This window comes from Cucurbita pepo, chromosome LG10 (genome assembly GCF_002806865.2).
Source record: "Cucurbita pepo subsp. pepo cultivar mu-cu-16 chromosome LG10, ASM280686v2, whole genome shotgun sequence".
Lineage (NCBI taxonomy): Eukaryota > Viridiplantae > Streptophyta > Magnoliopsida > Cucurbitales > Cucurbitaceae > Cucurbita > Cucurbita pepo.
The window spans coordinates 4,268,825-4,294,030 of NC_036647.1; the positions used below are offsets into that span (position 1 = coordinate 4,268,825).

A 25,206-nucleotide genomic window follows, 5' to 3' on the forward strand; every position below is an offset into this window, starting at 1 on the left:
CACATAGAACGAGGCAAGGAATGAATGGAGGGAGAAAGAAGAAACAACTAAATAGGATCCGGAATTATATTATCAATCCTCACCCAATTTCCATTTACATGTGTTGTATTCTCACCCATATACGTCTCTATTGACTTGTATGTTACACATAAAAATAAAAATAAAAATAAAAATAAAAAATCTTAAATCAATGAGATCGAAATTTGAGATTATTGGTTGACAACCTAGGTGGCCAAACATAGATTTGAATTTAGAACTAACCCAATCCAAATCCCAACTGATAACCGGGGGCTGATGATCTAAGCAATGCTTATTAATATCCAAATGCTAAGATTCGACGTATTTGTTCGGATATACTCAGAAATTACCTCTCTCTTTCTCTCTCTAACTGCGCTCAAAATGAATAATTAGATGTCGAGACCTGATTCGTTCAAATATTTGCCGTAAAATCGGCTCTGACAGCTCTATTGTTTTTCATCCTCTGTACAAACAGCAGCAGCAACAACAAAAACAACCACTTCCATGTTTGTTTGTTTGTTTGTTTATTCTCCTCCTCTTCCAATTATCCCAAAATCAAGTACGATCCAAATCCGGGTTCTATAAATTTCTGTGTCTATTGGTTGATCTCCACGTTCATATTCCCGTTCCTGAATCCCTACCAAAATCACGTTTCAACTGTGTTAATTTTTCAACGATCCGGTTGAAAAATGGAAGAATCGGCATCGCAGAGGGACAGAGAGAGAGAACGACGCCGTATAAGGGACAGGGAGAGAAGATCGTCGATGACCGTAGAACAGAGAGAGAGGCATCTCGCATGCCGCCGACGAAATTACCATCTACGAAGACTGAGATCTCGAAGCGTAAGAACGACGAATCCAAGCGTTTCGTCGCCAATTGAAATGGCTGAAACCAATTCGCATCAGACAGTCGCAGAGACTTCCATTGCAGAGCTTGATCTGCAACGAAATGGGCTTACGCTCATTGATTTCAACCACGAACAACAGATGACGTCTTCCGGTGAGCAGAATATGTTCTTTAAAGATATAACCCAACCCGTGAGATAATTTCTCTCTTTGAGTTAATTTTGTTGCGCATTGTTTCAATAGGTTCCGAAACTTTGGACCCAAAAGCTGAAATTCTTCAGGGGAGGGTTCGTTTGAGTCACATTCGACGACTTGCACGTTCAATTGGGATTCACCAAATGATGGATTCCATGGCAGAATCGACTGGCAACTGCAAGTCTGAGGATCATAGCTTGGAATGCGATCAAAGAAAATCGTCGAAAGCATTACGGCTAAATCGCGTCAAGCATCTCGCGAGAAAGATGAATTCTTCTGCGAAGCCATCGGCTGCAGAAGATGAATCACAAAATCAAACTGCCATTGCGGGCAGTACTAATCTCTAAGCTCTCCACCTCCGTTTTATCGATCAAAATTCAAATGGAGGTTTTATACGATGGAGGATTTCGTTTATAAGCATCATCGACATTGATTGACGAAATGGGAATCAGATGCAGTTTCTAATGAAGCTTCTTGTTTTATGTTGCAAATTAAAGTGGACTTACTTTGATTTGTGCTGAATTGTTTGAATGAAAGCAACAAAAGAACACAAATTGCCCAACAATAGGACAGACGGAGGCTGGGCGGATTGAAATTGACTTAGCCTTGAGAAATGACAGCAGAGGAGCTCAGAAGATCGTATACGTGTTCTAATGGCTAATCAACATTACATGGTGATTTGAAGTAACAAGAGAAAAGATTTCTCTTCATAATGTTGTTCTTGAAAGATGAACATACGTCAGCGTTTCTTATAAAGATATTGTGGAACAATAATAGATGATTAATTTTGTATTGAGTGAGTGGTTAAAGAATTTTGCAATGCCAACACATTTGTTTTAATTATTGATATCATCAACAATTTTTGATATTGTGGAACAATAACAAAATAAATTTTACTAATGTGAATCTAATTTGAATGAAAACAAATGGATTCAGAAAGAACTGATCTATTGAAGTAGAAAACGGTTGCAAAAGTACAATTGTTTTTCTCAGCGAACATCAAGCCCAATCTTCATAAAGAACTTGATAAACTGTAAATCTATGCTCAAAACCCTTCAAGAAGTTATAAACCGCAGAAGATGAACGACGCCCAAATGCCAACACCAATTTCTTCATTCAAGACTTCTAATCTGTGAACAAAAACAAAGCAAGAATTTGCAACACATTATGTAAAAAGGGATGCCTCAGAATAGCGGATTGACAGCAAGGCTAGAATAGCCATTCAGTCCCGAAAGATGGTATTTTGTTAACCGATATCATCATAGGCATTGGATGGATATCTAAGATATTGACAGATTTGAGAGTTAAACAATGAATGTAGGTCTCATGGCCAGTCCCAAGAAGTAAAGGCAGCAACGCTGCTCCACAAGGCAATGGAATATGAGACCAGCAGTCGATGGAGGCTCCAAAGGAGCCATCAACATCAACCGGAATTACTCTGTGACGTTAACTTTGGCACTATACGAACATAACGTGTTCGCTCCAAATCTAGAAAGGGATCGGATCATAAATCCCCCGTCACATAAACACATCTATAAAATTATAAAAACAAACAATAAAAGAAATTGAAATGTACGTCTCATGGCATGTCCCAGGTGGTAATGGCAGCGAGGCTGCTACACAAGGCGATGGAATATGAGACCACCCATGACGGAGGAGTTCCTTAGAAAGGAAGACCGTCAACGTCATTAGGCATTCTATACGACGTTTACACGGAACTGTGCAGAAATAGAACAGGTCTGCTTCCTCTTAGTAAGATACTTCCTCGCAGAAGTCTCCCGTCGCATTTAAACATCAACAAAGGCAAAACTCGAATCAAAGAATAAGAACAAGAATCATCTCTATGAAACACAAAAACATTTAACAACAAAAATCACAACAGATTATCGAAACAGAAGCCTCAATTCCATCAAATCCAGATTCTGCAATACCGTGGAAGTGATGAAACTGCTAAACCCGAACTCAAAAGTGATCGAAACATATAAACAAACGTATAAGGAAGAAATTAGAAATCACCGATTGAAGAAACGCCGCTGCAAAAACCATAAACCCTAAACCCCCCACAATGACTCAGAAAAGATGCGGGCGGTGCAATGGATGATAGTGAATGAAGAGGTATTGCCGTCATGGTCAAATATAAAGGAGAGGTTAGAAACTGTAGACCGTTGGATTATCATAGAAATAAATCTCGGCCTTTCAATTGTCTAGGGTTACATGCAGCCATAAGATGGGGGTATAACCGTCCATCCGAGTTTATACTTTCCAAATTTTCAATTAAAATTAATTTCCTAAATTTAAAATTAAATAATTGTGTCCAAATAACATTTTTTTTTTAGCTGTCAAATATTTCAAATCTCCCTACCCATATATAATAAATAAATAAATAAATAAATAAAACTTAAATTATCTAAATATTTGGTAGACGAAAAAAAAAATTAAAATAATAATTTAGTGAATAATACACATATATTACCGTCATTAAACTAACTCGAAGGTCACCATTGTAATTGTAAAATTAAAATGAATTTTATATTTAAAAAGTATATACCTAAAAAAATTCAATTTTTTATTTAAATATTAAAATAATCCATATATAAAAAATTGATAAATATTAATATAATATTTAAAAATATATTATAATAATTAGTTATGGAATATATACGAGATTAGAACTATTAATATTTCAGTATATTTTATATTATTCTCAATATTTAATGAGTTTATATTTTTTTTCTATTTTTAGATATTAGACGGTAGCATGTATCCTACTGATATTAACTTAAGATTGCACTTTCAATCTCACCTTTATTTCTTGTTCTTGTTAATAATATAAATTTACAGGAAGATAGCCTTAATTAGAATGTTATTATTTCAAACATTGATAGTTCCGCCAGTGAAAACATAATCAAATCCCATAATATAAATTACTTTGGAGCGAAAGTGCATTCAACAATCAAGCAAAAAAGAAGCCATTCAAAGTCTGGGCACCAGAAAGTTGTGTGAAAATAACCGGAAAATGCTCTGTTCAAACAAACTATGGAAGGGAATTGAGTGTTTGCGGTATCGACAATCCTCTCCGTGAAGAAGGGGGCGTTTCAATTTGGTAAGATTCATGTTTATCTGGCCCTGTTATTGTGTTCTGGGAATTTTAATTTTATATTGCTTATGTTGTTGTTTCGTGCCGATCATTTCATGAATTTTTGCTACACGTATTGCATAATTCATCGTATTTTCCAATTTGGGATATGGGGAACTTCAATTCTCTCGCATTTAATGCGTCTTTTTTGAATGTTCAAAACTTCATAGGAATCTTAACCCAAATCGAAAATTACGTATTTACGCCTCTTTTTGGCTTCTTTTGTCTATATAAAACCTTCATCAGCCACCATTGTTGAGTAAATCAGAAAGGCCACATGCACTGAAGCTTCTGAGTTTAAGCTAACACTGAAAGGTGATGCCTCTTCGTTATCTTTTCCCCTTCTTTCGTTTTTTTTTTTTTTTCGTTCTTTGTCCAGATTTTTCCTTATTGGAACATTTGATCATCCAAAGAACTTGAGTTTTTGTTCCTTGTTGTTGTTGCTGCTTCTGGTTTAGACTTGGTTTGACTGTTTCGTCGGATTGATCTGAAAATCAGCTGAAGAGGTTATTATAAATTAGATGAAGAGATGATGATGGATTTGNCCACACCCTTACAATAAATGCTTCATTCCCCTCTCCAACCGATGTAGGATTTCACAATCCACCTCCCTTGAGGGCCAGCATCCTAGCTGGCACACCGCCCGTTGTCTGGCTCAAATACCATTTATAACAATCTGAGCCCACCCTAGTAGATATTGTTTGCTTTAGCCCATTATGTATCATTGACAGCCTCACGGTTTTAAACGCATCTCCTAGGGGGAGATTTTCACTCTTACAAGANGTGTTTTTGTTTTTTCGTTTGGTTTAGAGATTCGTGCAATTTGCTGTTATTATAGATTGATTGCTTGTTAAAGCCATTTGAAGAGGGTCATTCAAAATGGTGGAAGGAGATGCTGTAAAGGCAAACAAGGCAGAGTTTTTAGAATGTTGGCAGACAACATGGAAGACACCTTACATTATGCGCCTTGCTCTGTCTGCTGGAATCGGCGGTCTCCTTTTCGGATATGACACCGGTGATTCCCGACCCCGACCTCGACCCTGACCCGGATTGCATAATGATATTCTTCTTACGTTTTTGTTGCATTGCATTGCATTGCAGGTGTGATCTCTGGGGCTATGCTCTACATTCGAGAGGATTTTGAAGTTGTTGACAGGAAAACATGGCTACAGGCAAGTCATGCTTGGGCACTAAGTTGTTGCTGGTTTAAGTCTCTTTTAAGTAATGCTTACTTTGATCATTACAGGAAACCATTGTAAGTATGGCTGTAGCAGGTGCTATTGTGGGTGCGGCAATTGGTGGCTGGATGAACGATAAATTTGGTCGAAAAAAGTCGATTCTAGTTGCCGATGTCGTGTTCTTCCTTGGTGCTATTGTCATGGCTGTTGCTCCCTTTCCCGGGTTCATTATCGTTGGGAGACTTATAGTAGGTTTTGGGGTCGGAATGGCATCCATGACTGCTCCTCTTTACATATCAGAAGCTTCCCCTGCTAGGATTAGGGGTGCTCTTGTCAGCACTAATGGATTGCTAATCACTGGAGGACAATTCCTTTCCTATCTAATCAACCTGGCTTTCACTAAGGTAAAATCGGACTTCCTGTTTGATGGTTCAAGTTATGAACTGTGAGTTTTATGTTCTTATTTTCAGTTTTTTAGCTTGTATCTATCTTTGTTGCAGACAAAATTAACATGGCGTCTAATGCTTGGAGTAGCAGGACTGCCAGCTTTGGTTCAGTTTGTTTTAATGTTGTCACTGCCTGAGTCTCCTAGGTGGCTTTACAGACGGGTAAAGTTTGAAACATTCTACAACCTTTTCCTACGAGATCCCAAACAAGAGTATTAGTAACTGTTTAAACTTTCTCATGTCCATTTCTGTTTAGCTCTTATCAGTGTGCATTAGAAGTATTTGTAAGTGGAATACTACTTCGATTATTCTTAACTAGTGTAACAACCTAGCTCACCGCTAGTAGATGTAGTCCGCTTTAATCCGTTTTAAAACACGTATGCTAGGGAGAGGTTTCCACACCCTTACAATAAATGCTTCATTCCCCTCTCCAACCGATGTAGGATTTCACAATCCACCTCCCTTGAGGGCCAGCATCCTAGCTGGCACTCTGCCCGTTGTCTGGCTCAAATACCATTTATAACAATCTGAGCCCACCCTAGTAGATATTGTTCGCTTTAGCCCATTATGTATCACTGACAGCCTCACGGTTTTAAACGCATCTCCTAGGGGGAGATTTCCACTCTTACAAGAAATGTTTTGTTGTTATCTCCAACCGATGTGAGAGGTTTCCACTCTTACAAGCAATATTTTGTTGTTATCTCCAACCGATGTGAAATCTCACAACTAGTTAGAATGCACGCTAAAACACACATTCGATGAATCATCGAAGTTCTAATCAAGGGCATTTTGATGGAAGATTTCCTTTTCAGAGTGAACTCATGTTGCTAGTTGTTACCATCAAACTTACTGAAACGTATTTTTCCTGATGATCAGGACAGAGTAGATGAAGCAAGAGGCATACTGGAGAGGATATATCCTGCTAATCAAGTTGATGAAGAGATGAGATTACTGCATGAATCTGTAGAAGCAGAAAAGGCAGAAGAAGGAGCAATTGGAGATGGAAGTATAATAGCCAAAGTTAAAGGAGCTTTGAACAGCCAAGTCGTCCGAAGAGGGCTCTACGCCGGGATCATTGTCCAAGTAGCACAGCAGTTCTGTGGTATCAACACTGTCATGTACTACAGTCCAACCATCATCCAGTTTGCTGGATTTGCTTCTAATACAACAGCCATGGCGCTTTCTCTTGTTACTTCCTTTCTCAATGCTGCTGGCACTGTTGTAAGCATGATCACGGTCGACAGATATGGGAGACGAAGACTTATGATGATCTCGATGATCGGAATTATCACTTGCCTTGTGGTGTTGGCCGGAGTGTTTTTCCAATCTGCTAGCCATGCTCCATCCGTGNTTATGATGATCTCGATGATCGGAATTATCACTTGCCTTGTGGTCTTGGCCGGAGTGTTTTTCCAATCTGCTAGCCATGCTCCATCCGTCAACGCCTTGGAATCCACTCACTTTGGAAGTAACTCTACCTGTTCAGCCTATATCTCAGCTCCAGACGCATCCTCATGGAACTGCATGTCATGTCTAAAACAAAATTGTGGATTCTGTGCCAATGGAGATAGTGAGGTAAAAGCATCAACTTTCTTTTTCTTATTGCTTTAACAATCAACAGAAACTGATAGGTTGTATGCTGAACGAAACATCAGTATCTTCCTGGAGCATGCTTGGATTTGACAAAGGCCGTAAGGGGCAAATGTCGGTCGAACNGGATTCTGTGCCAATGGAGATAGTGAGGTAAAAGCATCAACTTCCTTTCTTTTTCTTATTGCTTTAACAATCAACAGAAACTGATAAGTTGTATGCTGAACGAAACATCAGTATCTTCCTGGAGCATGCTTGGATTTGACAAAGGCCGTAAGGGGAAAATGTCGGTCGAAACACCGAGTATGGTTCACAGAAGGCTGCCCGAGCAAAATCGGCTTCTTGGCTGTGGTGGTGTTGGGGCTTTACATCATTTCATATGCACCAGGTATGGGAACAGTACCATGGGTGTTGAACTCTGAGATTTACCCACTAAGATACAGAGGAACTGGAGGAGGAATTGCTGCAGTTTCAAATTGGGTTTCAAATCTGATAGTGAGTCAAACATTTTTGACATTGGTGGAGGCTCTCGGGGCTGCTGGTACATTCCTGCTGTTTGCAGGATTCTCATTACTTGGATTGGTTGGTATATATTTTTTAGTACCTGAAACTAAAGGATTGCAGTTTGAAGAGGTTGAAGAGCTGCTCAAGCAAGGGAAGAAGCACAAGAGCAACAAAGGCCAGAAGGAAGTGTTAGCACAATGATTCTTGTATTTTGTTTTGTCTTTTAGGTAAATCTTCAGCAGAATTGACATGAACTTGTATTTAACTAATCTTCCTTGTGAATAAGTTTTGGTAAGTTGGAATAAATTGTGCACGACAACAATGCATGATTGACCATTATTTACTTCAGCTGGAGGACACCGACAGTTGGGTCATCTATCTTAAGAACTGGCTTTAAGAGAAGAGGGAGATTTTGAATAGAAATAGCAATGATCCACAGCACAGCAAGCAGCGACAGGACAAAAACATACCTGCTCAGCCAGCTAATAATTCACCTCTAAACGACAAGACATGGTAAAAGACTACAACCCTACAAAATATTTCTAAATCTATGGTGGGGCATCCGCCGCACCACACACAGCCTGTGCCTTCGCCTAAGCTGATGTTCCATGTTCATGCAATTGCAAGAAAGCAAGAACAAAGCAAGAAAGTGAAGTTTCAAGGAGGAGGAGAAGAGAAGATATTAACTTTTGTGCCGAGTATCCAACCNAGAAAGCAAGAACAAAGCAAGAAAGTGAAGTTTCAAGGAGGAGAAGAAGAGAAGATATTAACTTTTGTGCTGAGTATCCAACACAATGAATTTACAAATTTTGTGCACTTCCCAGCAGCTTTAATATGTGAAAAAAGATGATCAGTTCCACAGAATCTGGGTTCACCCATACAAGACACGCCCAACCAGAATTTCATCAAAACCCACAAAACTAAACCTACTGATATCTCAGAACCTATCTCAAAATCATACATCATCTTCTCTAACCGTCAGTTTTTGGCTTTACTAACTGCACTATTTGCTCCATTCTAATCATCGTTCTTCCAACATTCTCAACCACACTGTACAAACCATCTAAAAAAACCACTCCCTATATACAGCAATCAGGGATACCACTACTTGAACTTGATAATACAATTACCTTCTGAAAAAACCCAGTTCAGGCCTTTTGTTTTAAGGACTTGATGAGGATGCTTCTTGTCTTGGTTCTCTTAAGTAACCCAGAAGAGTTTCCGCCTGCAAAAGAATTAGCAACTTTCCATCAACAAGGTGTTCATTTCATAGAATCAGTGTAGTAATTGGTGACTGATCAGTTTTTGGTAATCACCTTATGCTTTGCTCGAACGCTTCCAGTCTGTGAAAGTGCAACCAGAGGTGGAATTCCCCCCTCCCTTACGAGCAACCCTCTATTTCTTATACTGTCAACACACAATTGCAAGAGTGTCAACACTGCAAACTCTTTCCCTTTCACCGACCCATCTTCAATTGCTTCCACAAGTGCAGAAATTCCATTCTCTTCCACAATTGCATCCTTTCCCTCTTGAATTGCTGCTAGGCTACTCAGAACTACCATCGCCTTCTCTGCTAAACCTGTACCTTGCTCCGCTACCAGCGCCACTAATGGCTTCACAGCTCCAGCAGTAACGGCACGCTCCTTGTTTGGTTTGATCGAGCAAAGCTTGTAGAGCGTCGTGAGCGCGTCCTTTTTTCCCCTATTCGATCCATTCAATAGCAGAGATACTAGTGGTGGGATGGCCCCGCAAACCCCAATCGAAATCTTGTTTTCCTCCAACAAAGCGAGGCTCATCAGAGCACACGCCGCATTCTGTTTTGAAGTTTCCGTGCCAGTTTTGAGCGCATAAACCAGCGATTTTATGGCTCCAGCATTCGAGATTATAACCTTATTAGACTCATGGAGTGAGAGATTCAGCAGGGCGGTTACAGCGTGCTCTTGCGTCCATGGATCGGTAGATCGAAGCAGAGGAATTAAAGCAGAAACGGCGCCGGACTCCCCAATGAGTACTCGATTATCGGACCGATTCTTCGCCAGAAGCCTCAGCTTGGCCGCCGCAGATCGCTTCACCGCAATTGACGACGACTGGAGCCCATCGATGCAGATCTTGACAGTCGGCTGCAGATCTTCGGGCGAAATACTCTCAATAATCTCAGTGGAGAAATTCTCCCTCTGCAGAAATCCTAAGCACGGCTCTGGCTCTGGCTCGGCAACTTCACCTTCTCTTTTAGGAACAACCGCCATGGACGGTAAATTTGCAAGTCTCTGCAACTCTCCCGAAATATCACTGCTACAAGCAGAGAAATCACTGAAAGCATGAGAAAGTTCAAGAAAATCCTGTTCCTGCTCAGACGATTGGTTAGCCCACTTAGGGCTACGAGATGCCAACTCGCCAAGCCTGAGGTCGATGACAGAATCAGTAAGATTCTCAGAGACGAAGCCGGATTTTCCAGCCACCGATCCATTAAATGTGCAGCAGCCATTATCATCTTGAAAGAAATTAGAGCGAATAGTGCGCATAGAACGGCCAATGTTCCTGCTAATTCTACTGGAAGTGGTTGAAGACGGACTGTAACAATTTCTTCCCAAAGGAAACCGATTAGAAGTGGAATGAGAATCCTCAAGCGACACCATTTCCAAAAGCGGAACTATAAATCTCAGTTCAAAACCCCCAAAATTCTTCGACAGGAGTACGAAAAACTCCGCCTGATTCTCAAGAAAATTTCATGGCCGGAAAGAGAGAGAGAAAGAGAGAGAAATTTGGTTTCTGAACGATTCGAACTTCGGCGTCTGGGTTTCGATACAGCTACGAGGCTTTGAATGGCTGCAATGATCACAGGCCATTTTAATAACCGAAACTTGGGCCACTTCTTATCTCATCGGACCAAAGAGGAGGGTCTGACGTGACAACCGTCACAGCTCCCCCTGGCCGTGGGGTATGGATTCCATGTGTGGGACCGTCGGCAAGTGATCAACCCGACGTCGTTTCACTCCAAATCACAAAAAATCCCATTTATAATTTTAATTCCTTTTAATTAAAATTTTCTGGTGGGCGCAGCTTTTTAATTTAGACCCAACGGACTCGGGTGAAGGGTTCACACAGTTGTCAGCATACGTGGCAGAATCGCGTCTGGGACTTTACGACAATAGTCAGCATACAGCTGTAACTTCAGCGCAAAAACTAACACGTGTCCGCTTAACATTACGCCGCATCGTATCCCAGCCCTCGTTTCCTTTAAGGTGAGGCGCATGCACACGTGCCAAGGAATAACAATACACACGTACTTGACGGCGGAAGGAATTTTACAGTGGACAAGGGATAGCCGTAAGTAATGCCTCGTTTTACCACTAGGGTAAAAATAAATTATAAAAATATAATAAAAAAATATTTATAATAATGTTTGTATTTTATTTAATGTCGTACATTAGAAAATCAAATATGACTGTTGTACTTTAATCAAACAGCGTGTTGCTAGGTGTATTTTTCTGTATAATTATTTAATAAAACTATACTTCAAAATAAATAGTTCCTGAGGTGTTCGTACAGACTAGACCATTCATTATATTGTGTGGATTTTCTTTTTAAACATTAAAATAATAATAATTATTATTAAAATTTTATTTGGTATATTAAAAAGCAACTTTTTTTTTTCTAATTTATATCTTTTATTTAGTTTATTTCGTTTAAATAAAATATGAAAATTCAAAGTGATGTGTACGTGGCGGGTAAATGGAATTATTCATTTATAATGTCATATGGGGAGATTTTAAATTATTAAATAGCTATATCCACTCTTTTTCATGTAATAAATGCATAGTTTGGTGTCACGTCACATACTTTATAATATGCTTTTATTTTATTGACAAAATGAGTTATATCAAATTAAAATTAAAGAAAAAAATATAATATTAAAAGACCGAAGGGAAATTAATTAATATTATGTGAGTTTAAATAGGGAAATTAATTAATAAATATAATTTATTTGGAAAAAAATGGTTGGTAATATGGGTTTCTTAACAGGGACGCTTACAGGGTGATATGATATAATGAATGGGGACATTAAATGTAAATTTATGAACAAAAAATATTATGAGATTAATTAATTGTAATTAAGTGATTTAATTGTATTATTTGGTGGGGTTTTGGTCAACATGCTTAGCTGTCAATCACTCTAATTGTACGGTGATTAGGACACTTTTCTAATTAATCAACGTGGATTCAGATTTTGTTTGCTCCCATTTTTGAATCATGTATGTAAATATAAATATTTATAACTTTTTTTTATATATAATTAAAATGTATATTTTTTAAAAAATAAGAAGAATAACGCATGGAATTCTGTGGTTCTTTCTTCTATTCATACAAACAAATTTACAATTTTTAAGACGTCTTTTTTTTTTTTTAATTATAGAATTTATTTTTTTAAACGAGTAATAATAAATACAAATAAATTGAAATAGTGTTTATAAATTTAATCAGAAAATAATGAGTTATTATATGCGAGGTCTCGCAAGTTCATCCGTATTTATCTTAAAGTGATATTAGTATGCTGACTAATTAAACATTTTTTTTTTAGAAAAAACTTGTTCCAAACAAATTTTTTTTTTTTAATCAATTTTAATTGGAAGTATTTGATTTTGATCTAAATTTTATATTTGGTCTAAAATATACCTTCTAGTTTTAGATGGAAACTCATAGTATTTGGTTTAAAAAATAAAAATATTTTTTCACTTTAAAAAAGTTTTATTAATAACTCATGACTAAAAAAAATAAAAATATCACTGTCTTAAAGAAAATAACCATAATTTTAAAATTAATATTAATAGCTTTTACTTTTATAAAAAAAAATTAAATTTTTATTATCATATATCAGGTTATCTTCAAATTTTTTTATGTTATTTTTTAAAATTCATAAATATTTTTGAAACATCAAATAACTGTAATATATATATTTAAAAAGAAGAAGTTTAAAGGTATCTTTCAAGTTTTAATTTTTTTAAAGGATATTTTATCAAGGAAAATTCAGTAATATTTTTATTTTATTTTTTTAAACAAAATCCAAAATATTAACAATTTCTATTTAAAACGAGTGGAAAAGTATTTAAAAGATTTATTTTTAAGTTTAAAGGTATTTAATTTTAAAAATTTAAATATATTTTTCTAAAGGAATCAAATAATTTTTATTAATTCAGCGGATAAAGTTAATATGAACCCACTCTTTCAGCACTAAAAAAAAAAGAAGCTATGAGGAAGTAAGGTAGTGTGAGAGTTTAGGTAAAAAGGGTTGATGATGAAATTTGAATTTACACCACACGGATTCAATTATGAGACCCATAAAGTTTGGTGATTTCATTTATAAAAAGACGCATTTTTTTAATATAAAGTTTAGTGAAAAATCTAAAATACTAAGTTTTGGAGTCCACTGCTCACAATGATTAGACATGAATTTGGGCATATATATATATATCTATATATATATATATATATATATAATAAGCAACCATGTGCATACGTGACAATATTTTAGGGGTTTGCTTAAAATGTTAAATTATTTTGTTTCTTTACTTTGTAACTCTTCAATTGACCATAGTGTTGGACTGGTTGGTTAGGCAAACCATCAAATATATTCAAATTAAATGATGCTTCCAGAAGTCCTGGGTTTGTTTCGAACTTTGGTCCATTTACTTCTAGAAGTAATTGATGGGTTTGGTAAATTTCTCTAAATTATAGCCTCATTTTTTTTACAATAATTGTGTGCATGTAATTTTAATGTGTTTTAAATATCAACTAGGTTATTATTATTATTGAGCCAAAAAAAATTATATTTTTATTCCTTTTTGACTAAATTGAGATAAATAATAAAGGACAAAAGAAAAAGGCAATTTCAAAAGGAAAAGCAACTCTCTTTATTAAAAATTAAATAAAAGACAAATGGGAAAATAAACTTTATCCCATGATTTTTTTTTTCAGGAAAAAATCTATCTATTGGAAATTAAAATCTATAGGAAGTAAGCCATATTTTTAATTTTATTTTTAAAAGTGGAAGGGTATTGATATTATTTTTAAAAATTTATGTCTATTTTTTAAATGGGGAAGAGATCAGAGCCTCCCCTGAACTAGAACCGTGTACAAAATGCCGAGGTAAGTGAGGTTGGAAAAGGTAAAAAGAGGTTAATTGTCTTGGTTAATCTCTCAGGTGACATGTGCATTCCAGAAAGAAAGAAGGAAGAAAACGGTGATTCTCGGGTAGTTGTAGAAGTATTTTTGTACTTAAAAAAAATTTAAATAATCTTTTAAGTTTTTTTAAAATAAGATTTTGAAAGTTTATAATATTTTTTAAATAAAATAGTAAGTAAAGGTATTTTTAAGTTTTTAAAATTTAAAAGGATATAAAATTAAAGAGTTTTTTTTTTTTTCTTTTTAAAATTAATTTTAATGGTAAAGTAGTCGGTGAAGTGGGTAAGTAATTCTGGGCTCTGCCTTTTCTTCTTCTTGGACCTAATTATTTTTATTCCCATAAAATAATAATTTTCGCTTTCTCATTTAATACTGAGTTGTTGAACCCTCCTTTCTACCATCATTTAATTATTTTTCCAAAAAAGTCAACCTCACTTTTTTTTTTCTCATTTAATTTTTCATATTTTTTCTTCAACATTCATTTTCATTATTCCCATCAACTTTAATCTCTCACCCACTTTTTCATATTACTGTAATAAAATTTTAAATTTAATTCAAATTAAAAAATGATATATTTTATCTTAATTAAAAAAAAAAAAAAGACTGGTATTTTTATTTGGAGATATAGTTCAATAAATGGTCTAAGGAATTGCTACATATTTTCTTTGAAAAAAAAGCCATAATAATCCTTTTTGGTTGGCTTTTGGGCCCACCTCCAACTCACATACCTCTACCTAGACCCCTACAATTAGCCAGAATTATTTAATATCCATCATACATTTATGTGGAGGAATATAATTTAATATTTTTAATATATATTTTTAATTAACCTCCATATTGAAACAAAATCTTAAATTAAATAAAATACCCATGAACGTTTTGATAATGTTTTTGAATTTTGAAAAAAAAAATTATTTATTCAAGCCCACTTCCTAGCCCCTACAATTCCTTCTCTTCCGTTCTAATGGACTTGGATTAACATCAGCCCATTAATTCAAGCCCACTGGGCTCTTGGGCTCTTGTTTACCTCGAGCCCATTTCCACTCTGCACGGATTCGACTATAAGCTTGAAGATACACTCTCGTCAAGGATGTGCCAAAGCTTCAACAAATGCCTCCTTCAGAAGTGGATTAGAGGAAGCAACTCTCGTTGCTGTGATATCAAATTCTGTACCAGATCTGAAGCAAGAACCCCAAAACAAACAAACAAACAAACAAGCTTTTCAGCTCTGAAGAAAGCAAATGATAGCATGAAAAGAAATTCCGTGTGATTACTTACGGGTCATAGACCAATCCTCCAGCTTCCATGACGATCACGGCGCCAGCAGCCACGTCCCAAGGACCTCCATAGCCATTTATATAAAATAGATCCATTCTTCCACACGCAATGTCGCAGAGACTTAATGCACATGATCCACTTATCCTAAGAGATCTCGCCTGCAAGCATAATAGATAGAGACTGATGATAATAAACCAAAGCCATTTTGATTGAACTAAGATGTCAACTTTCAAATGAGCTTAAAAATGCACCTTAAAGAGAAGCTTATTGATTCTGCCAGTAGTAGCATCTATATACGATTTGTCACGTGTCGCTGCAATCTGTTCATCCAGCATTCAACAGTTACGATTGGTTTTTCGTGTTATTCAAATTTGTTTATTAAAAACCATACATGATTTAACCCTGTTTTCACTCTTTAATTTGAAGTGTGCCATAAGATCTTGATTTGAATGCTGACTTTTACCTCAATTGCCAGAAGAGATTTCATTAGTTCATCTTGGGAGGATACTGCAGTATGTAGAAATTCATTTAAGAATTTGATGCGATGTGACAAAACTAACCATGTAACAGCCCAAGCCCTAGCAGATATTATTGCCATCTTGGGCTTTCTCTTTCAAGCTTCCCCTCTACGTTTTTAGAACGCATTTGCTAAGGAGAGGTTTCCACACCCTTATAAAGAATGTTTTGCTCTCCTCCCCAACCGATGTGGGATCTCACAATCCACCCCCTTCGGGGCCCAGCATTTTCGCTCGCACTCGTTCCTCTCTCCAATCAATGTGGGATCTCACAATAGTTGGGGAGGAAAACGAAACATTCTTTATAAAGGTGTGAAAACCTTGACCTAACAGACACGTTTTAAAAACCTTGAGGGGAAGTCCGAGAGGGAAAACCCAAGGAAGACAATATCTACAAACGGTGAATTGGGCTACTACAAACCATGCCTAGAGTTTTTGCTTGAAAGGTAGAACTTAAAAGATCACATGAACTCACCTTTAATGGCTTTCCCATTGAGATACGCCCCTTGTCCACGAATGCCAGTAAAAAGCTACACATGATACAGACACGATTGAATAGAACTATAAATGACTTTGGCCAATAAAAGCTGATAAGATAGCCAATATTAGAAGTACAAAGATCAAATCAAAATAAGTGTAAAGTTTCAGACATTATAAAGCAGAATCCAAACTATACTGTTCTAACAGTCACACATTTCCTCACCTCATCAATGATTGGATTGAATACAACACCAACTGTTGGAACTTTGCCAATAGTTAAACCAATTGAGACACAAACAAAGGGAAACCTGACAATTTTTTAGAAAGTTAACGAGATTTTTATAAACAAGAAATAAGATTGGATAACCACAGAGCATAGATAAATTAGCACCCGTGAACAAAGTTAGTAGTTCCATCGATGGGATCTACTATCCATGTGGGCTCATCAGTCAGCTCTACAGCACCATTAGCAGCTGTAGTTTCTTCACCAATAAACTAAAACAATGAACGATTGAACCAAATAAGGTCACAGTCCAGTCAAGATTACAGGGCTTTCCCATGAAGAAACTGACTAAAACTCTACCTTGTGCGATGGAAAACGCTGCTTGAGATGACCAAATACAAGATCTTCACAAGCTTTGTCAGTTTCAGTGACCAAATCCACCTGTATTCCAAGACAAAACATAGTAGAATCCATAAACAAAAAACGGATTCAAATTCGACACTGATAATGACGACAACAAAGCGGTACCTCTCCTTTGTGTACGACATGTTTGGTTAAGTAGAATTTCTCACGAATCAACTACAAGAAACGAAATAAAATTAAAATCGGAGAAAAACCAAAATCAACAGTAAAAATTGATTTGGAAAGCGAAACGAGTACACGATCGTAAGCAAGAACAAAGACTGACCTGACCGGCTTTCTTGGCAGCATCGACAGCAGCGGCAAGGAACTCTTGAAGCGAATCTAAAATCAGACGATTTTTTGTTTGCAGATATGATTAGAATGGGAAGATTAGGGTTCATAATATAGAAATGAAATGGAAAAATTGAGAAGTTGCGAGGCGAAATCAAGACGAGAAATGAGGGATTCATTAGCCTACCCACCATGATCAGACATTGTTGGTTACTGGAATAGGGAAGGAGGGAGTTGAAAAATGGTATCAGAAGAGTAGAATCTTGTCATCCGTTCGTCTGATCCATGTTGCCCAAGTAGCTTAGACCCTAAGCACACTCATTTATTTATGGCTTCAATAAAAAATAAAAAATAAAAAATAAAAACATGTTAATTACTACTATTTTAATTTTGATTTAAAAAGGAACTTGAAATCCGGACGGTCGGATTTCTATGGGGATGAACTTGAACTGCAAAGTGGAGAGATCAGGGCCGTACAGCTGTATAAACCATGTTCGATACAGTGAAGTTACGGTGTAACTGATGCACCAGAGCATTATCGGCTTCTAAATAGGAAAGTGTTATTACCATTTGCAGAAATTTCGCAGTGGTTGGTGATGACGACTCCGACGTGAACTACTTCAATTTTCTTCCCCTTTCATTCTTCACGTTCTCTCCGACCTTCGCCGATCGCCGATCGCCGCCCGCCGTACCTGCCTTCTATCTATTTATGTGCTCCGGCTTTTCACGTTGATCGGCCTTCTGTTTTACTTGGTGGTGGTGGCCCACCTTCAATGTCTATCGCCGAATTTCCTGCCACCGTCGAACGGGTCCACATCAACAGCGGTACTGCCGACGCCGAACACTGCCTGCTTAATCGCCACAACTCTCAGGGTCACCGTCATCCTTGCGTCTCGTCCAAGCGCAAGTTAGATGACTATGCTGCCAGTCTTGACGACGAGGACGAGGACGCTCCGTTGTTTGACTTAATTTCTATCAGAATGAAGAAAGACGAAACGAGTGCGATCGACTCCTCTTTTGATGGACGGTTGGGTGAAGGAACTAGCTCCGACTTTGAGTATCGGGGTTTTGATGATTCCTCGACCTCTATGGCGGCAGAAACCTCACTAAAGCCCATTCTCTCTCCGCACGAGTTGCAATTTTTTGTCAGAACGATGTCCGTCGGGAATACTATGGTAATGCTCGCCAATACTAACGATACAGTGATGTCGCTTCATGAGCGGATACAATCTATTACGCGCATACCAGTTTTTGAGCAGAGGTTGATATATAGGGGAAGGCAACTCCAGCACGAACAGTCACTACGCGAGTGTTCGATACAGAACAATGCCGAGCTGCAATTAGTTGGTCGCATGAGGAGCACGGAGCATCCGAAAGCTTGGCAGATTGTTGACGACATGGTTTCATTGGTTCTACGACTTTATAGGGGGGAGGTTGTGTTTTCTGCTTCGGAAATTCTCACTACCTTGATGACCGATTTCTTAAGTTTGGCTACGCAAACGGACTTAGATCCGGCAATGAAGCAACTCCAGGTTTTCTTGTCCCTTTCTGCCCCAGCAGCGCTAGTGATGCTTTATTTGTCTCCGATTAAAGGAAATACAGATTGTGCTGATAATTTGATTAAGCATTTTATGGATTTGCTTTGTCATTCAGTTCCCAAATCGTTAAAAAAGTGCTGTGCGATTATAGTATTAGAATTTTGTAATTTGCTTAGGAGAGATACTCCGGAGGACAGTTTATATGTTTTATGCCGCAGTACACTGGGCTCATTGTTGGAAACTGATGGCAATAGTCGCGGGATGAGATGCTTAGAAAGTGTTTGGGGACCCATCAAAACGCCCGAGCTTTTTCCGTTTGTTAATGAACTGGCCAATAAATTGTCCATCGACTTATCCTCAAGCATACGGTCTCCCACAAGTGCAGGGCCTTCTNTAGCCAATAAATTGTCCATCGAATTATCCTCAAGCATACGGTCTCCCACAAGTGCAGGGCCTTCTGTGACTGATATTAGTGATTTTACAGCATTTTTACTTCCTTTACGCAATGCAATTCCAGAGAAATTGAGTTTTCATGGCTCCAAGAATGTGCCACTGGATAGGGGAGGCTTTAGGGATTCTTCTTATGGAGAAGAGGGTGAATTTCTTCATAATATATATCTTAGTTTGTTGAAACAGATGGATATATGTCTTCAAGGAATGGAAGCTTTCTTGACCGATAAAGGAAAGGGGAACTGTGTAATCCCTTACATAGGATGGTCTCAGTATCTTCCAATTCTAAAAGAATTGAATGACATCTCCCTTCTTTTCCAGGGTCTTAAAGAAGAATTTTGGGCAATCATGAGGCCAAGGAAATCTTCTATTTGTGAGCTCATTATTAGATTTGCAAAGCGAGCTGATGATTATTCGTGGATTCTTTGCCACAAGGATGTAATAAATTCTGAATCTAGAAGACATCTGTCAATGCTTATGTTTCCTGAGCCAACAGAGGATTATGAGGAACTGCAGGAAATGCTGATTGATAGGTCCCAATTATTGGAAGAATCTTTTGAGTACATCACAAATGCGAGTGTTGAGGCTCTACGCCATGGACTATTCGTGCTATTCAAAAATGAGGAGGCTACGGGCCCTGGTGTCTTGCGAGAGTGGTTTTTGCTGGTCTGCAAGGCTATTTTTAACCCACAAAATGCCCTTTTTGTTGCATGTCCTAATGATCGAAGAAGGTTCTTTCCCAACCCTGGTGAGCTTACTGACGTGTTCCTTTGATAGTAGTTTTTATTTGATACTTGTTCTTCTGAATGTAAACAAGTAACCATGATTATGAATACAGAAGTTGCCTAAATGTTTTTCACTTTTAATAAAGTTACAGTACTTCTTACCCATACACCAAGTGGGGAACCTCCCACGCAGGTTGCTTTTGGATTTCATTTTGCATGAATAAATAGAAGTGTTGCTATTTAGTTGATTTTGCTAGGTAGGGCTGGTAGACCAAGTGCTTATTAAACTGATACTTTCAACCATACCAGTGGACTCTGTAGGTTAATCGTTCATTTGGTAAATAAAGAAAATTATTAAAGTTTTCCATGATGGATCATTAAGNCTAATGTCATTCACTGCTTTTAAAAAAAATTTAATTGAAGAGAGTATTTGATTGCACTCAGCTTGCTTTTAGCCTTTCTGTCACTGCATCTATGGCAACATTTAATCGCAAGATAATTTTGGAGGANGATCATTAAGTATATTCCTCATCAATTGTGTGCACGAGCAAGTTCTAATGTCATTCACTGCTTTTAAAAAAAATTTAATTGAAGAGAGTATTTGATTGCACTCAGCTTGCTTTTAGCCTTTCTGTCACTGCATCTATGGCAACATTTAATCGCAAGATAATTTTGGAGGAAGATGAGTTGGTAGGCGAAGTGAGGCAAAACAATGATTTAGGGACAGATTTTATTAGTTTTGGTGGCTGTGAGATCTGAAATCAGATTCTCAGGCACTGTTCACATGATGGAAAGGGCATAAATTACAAAAACTAAACGACTGAAATTTTGCCTCATGTAACTCATGAATCCCCCCTTTTAGATTCAAGTTAGTAAATCTCATACTAAATAGTTTATGTGGGAAAGTTGTAGGATCTTAGGTATAGTGATTACTTATTAACTTGGTTGAAAGGTTTTTTTTTTTTTGGAGAAGAGATAGGATGATTTCATTCCAAAAGATCAAAGATACTGCCAAAGGCAAGTAAATTATCTAACTCCTTCTAATGAAAGGTTTCAAAAGATCAAATTGGTTGAAAGGTTTGACTGTGCAAAGAGTGAAAGATGTGAAACCCTATGAGTGAAAACTATTCATTTTTTAGATTCTGTTTAGGAGGTGAAAAAGAGATCTGCCACTTGGAAAAGGAGCTTCNCTCTATGAGTGAAAACTATTCATTTTTTAGATTCTGTGTAGGAGGTGAAAAAGAGATCTGCCACTTGGAAAAGGAGCTTCTTTTCGTACAGTAGTAGACTGATTCTCATTCATTCGGTGAGTGGTATCTCTCCCTATATATATATTTTTTTCTCTCTTTAGAGCCCTTGTTCTATCTGTAACACCGTCGAGAAACTTATGTCGGATATTTTATGGGAAGGAGGTTAAAAGGGGAGAAGCACACAAATGATGAATTGTTAGGTTGTGGGAAACCTGACTTGCAACAAACCGTTGCTGACCAAATGGCTCTGGCATTTCCTTGATGAGTATAATATTCTTTGGCATAGGATTATTGTGAGTAACAACGGTCCTCATTTGTTCGAATGAGTAATGGGTGGGATTAAAGGCACTTAAAGAAGTTCTTAGAAAGACATTTCTTATATGCTTCCTTCCTTTTTGGATATGATTCAATGTTATGTGGGTAATGAGAAGGAATGTACTTGTGGGAGGATAAGTGGTTGTGGGATAGATCCTTTTGCTCTACGTTTTCCCATTTATATCATATGTTCTCTGTAAAAAGTTGTTTTGTGTCTAATATTTTATTCCTTCATGGAGCTTTAACTCTTTGTTGTTTGGTTCCTTTGTTTGTTATCTGATCATTGGAGAGTTTGAGCTTAGGCCATGGAGAGGGATATTCACTCTTGATGTCATAACCCCATTGGTGTTTTTTCTTCCTATTCGTTCTTTTAGCATTTGTTGAACCCTTCTTTGTTAAGGTTTAATTGGTGAGTCCATTTTTTTGGTTATGTGGAAGGTGAAAATTCCAAGGTTTAGTTCTTTGTTTGGAGGTCATCCACGGAAGGGTAATACCTTAGATTGGCTTTCAAGAAAGATGCCTTTTTGGCTGGGCCTGTTTATTGCATTCTTTGTCAGAAGGCAGAGGAAGATCTTGTTCATTGTGTAGTTGCGACTATACTTGGATGGTATGGAGTCTCTTTTTCGATGTGTTCAACATTTAGCTTGCCAAACACAAAGACCTTGGGGAGATGATTGAGAAGTTTCTTCTTTATCCACCTTTTTGAGGGGGCGGAGATTTTTGCAATAGGGGGAGTTTGTGCTTTGTTATGGGGTTTGTGGGGTTAGAGAAATAATAGAACTTTTAGAGGGTTGTAGACAAATCCTAGTGATGTTTGACCCCTTGTCATTGAAATGTTCTTTTTTTCAATGGCTAAAAACATCATATCATGTACTACTATCAGCTCGATTGAGCCAAAAGTTCTTCAAGGAGAAATATTTTCTAGAACAGACCATTTGGATAGAAAATCTCACCAACAAAAAGGGTATTGTTGCTGAAATCTCTCTGCTTCATGGAAATGGTATTCTTAATGAGCTCTTTATTCCAGTGGGCGAAGAACGAAAAGGTTGGACAAGTTTCTTCAACCTTCAACCTCATTGAAACTACCTTCCGTCGCCCACCAAAAACCCGACCAACATCCAAATTTTAATCAACCTCATAATAGAAAGGAAGACCACAATCGCCTTATCTGACTCACACAACCCTTGCTTACTACTAAAAAAAACTGCCATAAATGTCAGAAACATACCTCTCGATCCTTGCTTATACAAAACTCTTCAATAATACTGATTACCCCGCTATATCTTGGTGTAAATTCTCCAATACCGATTACCTTCCTATACTCATAAATCCCTCATTTTCCTTTTTTTTTTTTAAACAACATGGATAACATTCCTTCTGTAAATATCAAACATCAATGAAGTTGTCTCTTATTAAAAAAAAATGTTTCTCTGTAGGTGTTGTCCATGAAAGTTTTTGTAATTATTTTTTAGGTTGGAGCTCCTTCCATTGGTTGGACTTTTTTGTGGGCTTGATTTTTTTGTGTGCCTGTATTATTTCATTTTTTTCTCAATGAAAGCTCGGTTCTTTACCAAAAAAAGAAATCGACAGATTCAAGATCTGCTCTACCACCCCCACTTAACTGCTTTGTTATTGGATAGTGCCTCTTGTCCACTTAACTGCTCTGTTCTTGGATAGTATCTGTTGTTCCCTGTGATAATGAAGTTTGTAATTTACCAGTAGAATTGAAGAATATGAAGTTTAAAGCTATTTTTGGTTAATTACTAATCTAAACTCGATAAGAATTAAGAGCAACTCTTTTAATGCAGCAATATAAAGTATGTGGGAAGTAATTTTTAAGGCTGATGTATGTGGGAACTAGCATTCATATTCTCATCTGAGATTTTAAGATCCTCAAGTGCAGTGTTCCTTACTCAGTTATGGTGCTGTTTATAAATTGTGTGTGATGCAAACGGTAGTCGCAAATTATTCATATCTTTACATGTATGATTATATGTTGCAGTTTCAAAGGTGGACCCTATGCATCTCAGTTATTTCAGTTTTTCTGGCCGAGTTATTGCACTAGCTTTGATGCATAATGTGCAAGTAGGTGTTGTCTTTGATCGTGTTTTTTTCTTGCAATTGGCTGGAATGTGTATCTCCTTGGAAGATATACGAGATGCTGATCCATACCTGTACGGTAGCTGTAAGCAGATTCTTGATATGGACGCTGAGCTTGTTGATTCAGATGTTTTAGGACTTACATTTGCTAGTGATTTCGAGGAGCTAGGGACAAGAGAAGTTGTGGATCTTTGTCCTGGAGGCAAAGACATGGTTGTCAATAGTAAGAATCGTAAGGAATATGTTCAGCTTCTCGTAGAGAACCGCTTCATGAAATCTGTCTCTAAGCAGATATCATATTTTGCAAATGGTTTTACTGATGTACTTGCTGATAAACGATCACACAAATGCTTTTTCCAAAGCCTAGAGCTTGAAGATCTTGATTGGATGCTATATGGGAGTGAAAGTCAAATCTCTGTTGAAGATTGGAAGGCGCACACTGAATACAGTGGCTACAAAGAAACTGATCCTCAGATATCCTGGTTCTGGAAGGTATGCATTTCTAGAATTAGTTTCTAGTAGCAGCTTTATCTTCAGTGTTTTGCACGGTTTGCCTGCTGTTCCTTTTCACAACTTCACAATTGGTTTGCATATCACATTCCTTTTACGCTTTTGCATTAATGTATTATCTTGCATGTATATGCAGCTAGTAAATGAAACTTCGATGGATTATTAATGATGAGTTCCCTACTTTTCATGGCAGATTGTGTCTGCAATGACACCGGAGCAGAGGGTTAATCTTCTGTTCTTCTGGACCTCAGTGAAATACCTTCCAATCCAGGGTTTCAATGGCTTGGCTTCAAAGCTGTACATTTACAAGTCTTCATCGCCATACGATCATCTTCCCTCTTCTCATACATGCTTTTTCCGGTTGTGTTTCCCTCCTTATCCCTCCGAGTTGATCATGAAAAGACGCCTCGAAATTATCACTCAAGAGCACATTGGATGTAGCTTTGGTACATGGTAACCCCCCTTTTGCTTGCTCGTGTTCCAGACTTCCAGTCCCAGTACATTTATGGTATACTGTTGTCTGCACATATTTTTGTTCTTGCCTTGTACAGAATCCATAGATACAAATGTCATACTTGTGTTCTGTGAATCTAACTCCGTTTTAACTGTTCGATGTCTTAATCGTCCTGTTAATAAAGTGTCATTTCTGCTTTTGTCATGTCCAAAACTATGTTACCAAAAAGGAAAATGTTCTCTCCACTGACTCTTTGGGTTGAGGCTGTGTACATGTTTATAAATGCCCTATTGTTTGCTTTGACCGGTTACATATCGTCTTCAACTTTCACGATTTTAAAACATGTCTACTAGAGAAAAGTTTTCACACCCTTAGTTTTCACACCCTTATAAGAAATGTTTCGTTCCCCTCTCTAACCAATGTGGGATCTCATGACATAGAGAAATTTGATAAAAGTTTGGTCCTTTTGTTCATTTAATTTAGGGTTGGAATTTTAGGTTTATGTCTAAGAAACCCGTCCCTTAATAGAAATCTTCCAATATTTAGTTTAGTAAGCATTGATTTAATTTATATATGTTGAGTT

At 37.3% G+C, this 25,206-nt stretch overlaps 5 protein-coding genes, 1 long non-coding RNA gene and 1 other non-coding gene across 12 annotated transcripts; 3 read left to right on the top strand and 4 right to left on the bottom strand.

Annotated features, from left to right (window-relative positions):
- The first annotated feature begins 502 nt into the window (after positions 1-502).
- On the top strand, positions 503-1,850 carry LOC111803033. Its single transcript, XM_023687282.1, has 2 exons — positions 503-1,017; positions 1,107-1,850. The coding sequence occupies exons 1-2, from the start codon at positions 708-710 to the stop codon at positions 1,403-1,405; spliced, it is 609 nt and encodes a 202-aa protein (XP_023543050.1). The 5' UTR covers positions 503-707; the 3' UTR covers positions 1,406-1,850.
- A 43-nt stretch (positions 1,851-1,893) lies between these two features.
- LOC111803034 lies at positions 1,894-3,157 on the bottom strand. The gene is made up of 2 exons (XR_002816334.1): positions 3,075-3,157; positions 1,894-2,188 (listed from the first exon to the last, which is right to left on the bottom strand). It is a non-coding gene; the product is annotated as an uncharacterized LOC111803034 (long non-coding RNA).
- Positions 2,238-2,327, bottom strand: LOC111804582. The gene has a single exon (XR_002816546.1). It is a non-coding gene; the product is annotated as a small nucleolar RNA SNORD96 family (small nucleolar RNA).
- An 836-nt stretch (positions 3,158-3,993) lies between the features above and the next one.
- On the top strand, positions 3,994-8,251 carry LOC111803741 (inositol transporter 4-like). Of its 5 annotated transcripts, none has more exons than XM_023688273.1 (10): positions 3,997-4,161; positions 4,441-4,509; positions 5,005-5,209; positions 5,296-5,366; positions 5,441-5,776; positions 5,873-5,980; positions 6,695-7,120; positions 7,211-7,393; positions 7,474-7,533; positions 7,706-8,251. In XM_023688273.1, the coding sequence occupies exons 3-10, from the start codon at positions 5,074-5,076 to the stop codon at positions 8,111-8,113; spliced, it is 1,728 nt and encodes a 575-aa protein (XP_023544041.1). In that variant the 5' UTR covers positions 3,997-4,161; positions 4,441-4,509; positions 5,005-5,073; the 3' UTR covers positions 8,114-8,251. The 5 variants fall into 5 exon arrangements, with proteins under 5 accessions (XP_023544045.1, XP_023544041.1, XP_023544042.1 ...); XM_023688274.1 differs by having other exon boundaries at positions 5,033-5,209; XM_023688277.1 differs by lacking the exon at positions 7,474-7,533 and having other exon boundaries at positions 3,994-4,161; positions 6,695-7,171; positions 7,262-7,393; positions 7,646-8,251.
- A 409-nt stretch (positions 8,252-8,660) lies between these two features.
- On the bottom strand, positions 8,661-10,843 carry LOC111803742 (U-box domain-containing protein 4-like). The gene is made up of 2 exons (XM_023688278.1): positions 9,229-10,843; positions 8,661-9,137 (listed from the first exon to the last, which is right to left on the bottom strand). Exons 1-2 carry the CDS (start codon positions 10,546-10,548, stop codon positions 9,075-9,077), a joined length of 1,383 nt encoding a protein of 460 aa, XP_023544046.1. The 5' UTR covers positions 10,549-10,843; the 3' UTR covers positions 8,661-9,074.
- Positions 10,844-14,992: 4,149 nt separating this feature from the next.
- On the bottom strand, positions 14,993-17,613 carry LOC111803740 (inositol monophosphatase 1-like). Of its 2 annotated transcripts, none has more exons than XM_023688270.1 (11): positions 17,473-17,613; positions 17,277-17,332; positions 17,117-17,167; positions 16,949-17,029; positions 16,757-16,860; positions 16,589-16,673; positions 16,361-16,415; positions 15,834-15,877; positions 15,622-15,690; positions 15,371-15,528; positions 14,993-15,270 (listed from the first exon to the last, which is right to left on the bottom strand). In XM_023688270.1, exons 1-11 carry the CDS (start codon positions 17,483-17,485, stop codon positions 15,177-15,179), a joined length of 810 nt encoding a protein of 269 aa, XP_023544038.1. In that variant the 5' UTR covers positions 17,486-17,613; the 3' UTR covers positions 14,993-15,176. The 2 variants fall into 2 exon arrangements, with proteins under 2 accessions (XP_023544038.1, XP_023544040.1); XM_023688272.1 differs by having other exon boundaries at positions 17,469-17,613.
- Positions 17,614-17,849: 236 nt separating this feature from the next.
- On the top strand, positions 17,850-24,933 carry LOC111803739 (E3 ubiquitin-protein ligase UPL5-like). The gene is made up of 4 exons (XM_023688269.1): positions 17,850-19,175; positions 19,242-20,017; positions 23,562-24,151; positions 24,363-24,933. The coding sequence occupies exons 1-4, from the start codon at positions 18,055-18,057 to the stop codon at positions 24,624-24,626; spliced, it is 2,751 nt and encodes a 916-aa protein (XP_023544037.1). The 5' UTR covers positions 17,850-18,054; the 3' UTR covers positions 24,627-24,933.
- The last annotated feature ends 273 nt before the right edge of the window (positions 24,934-25,206 follow it).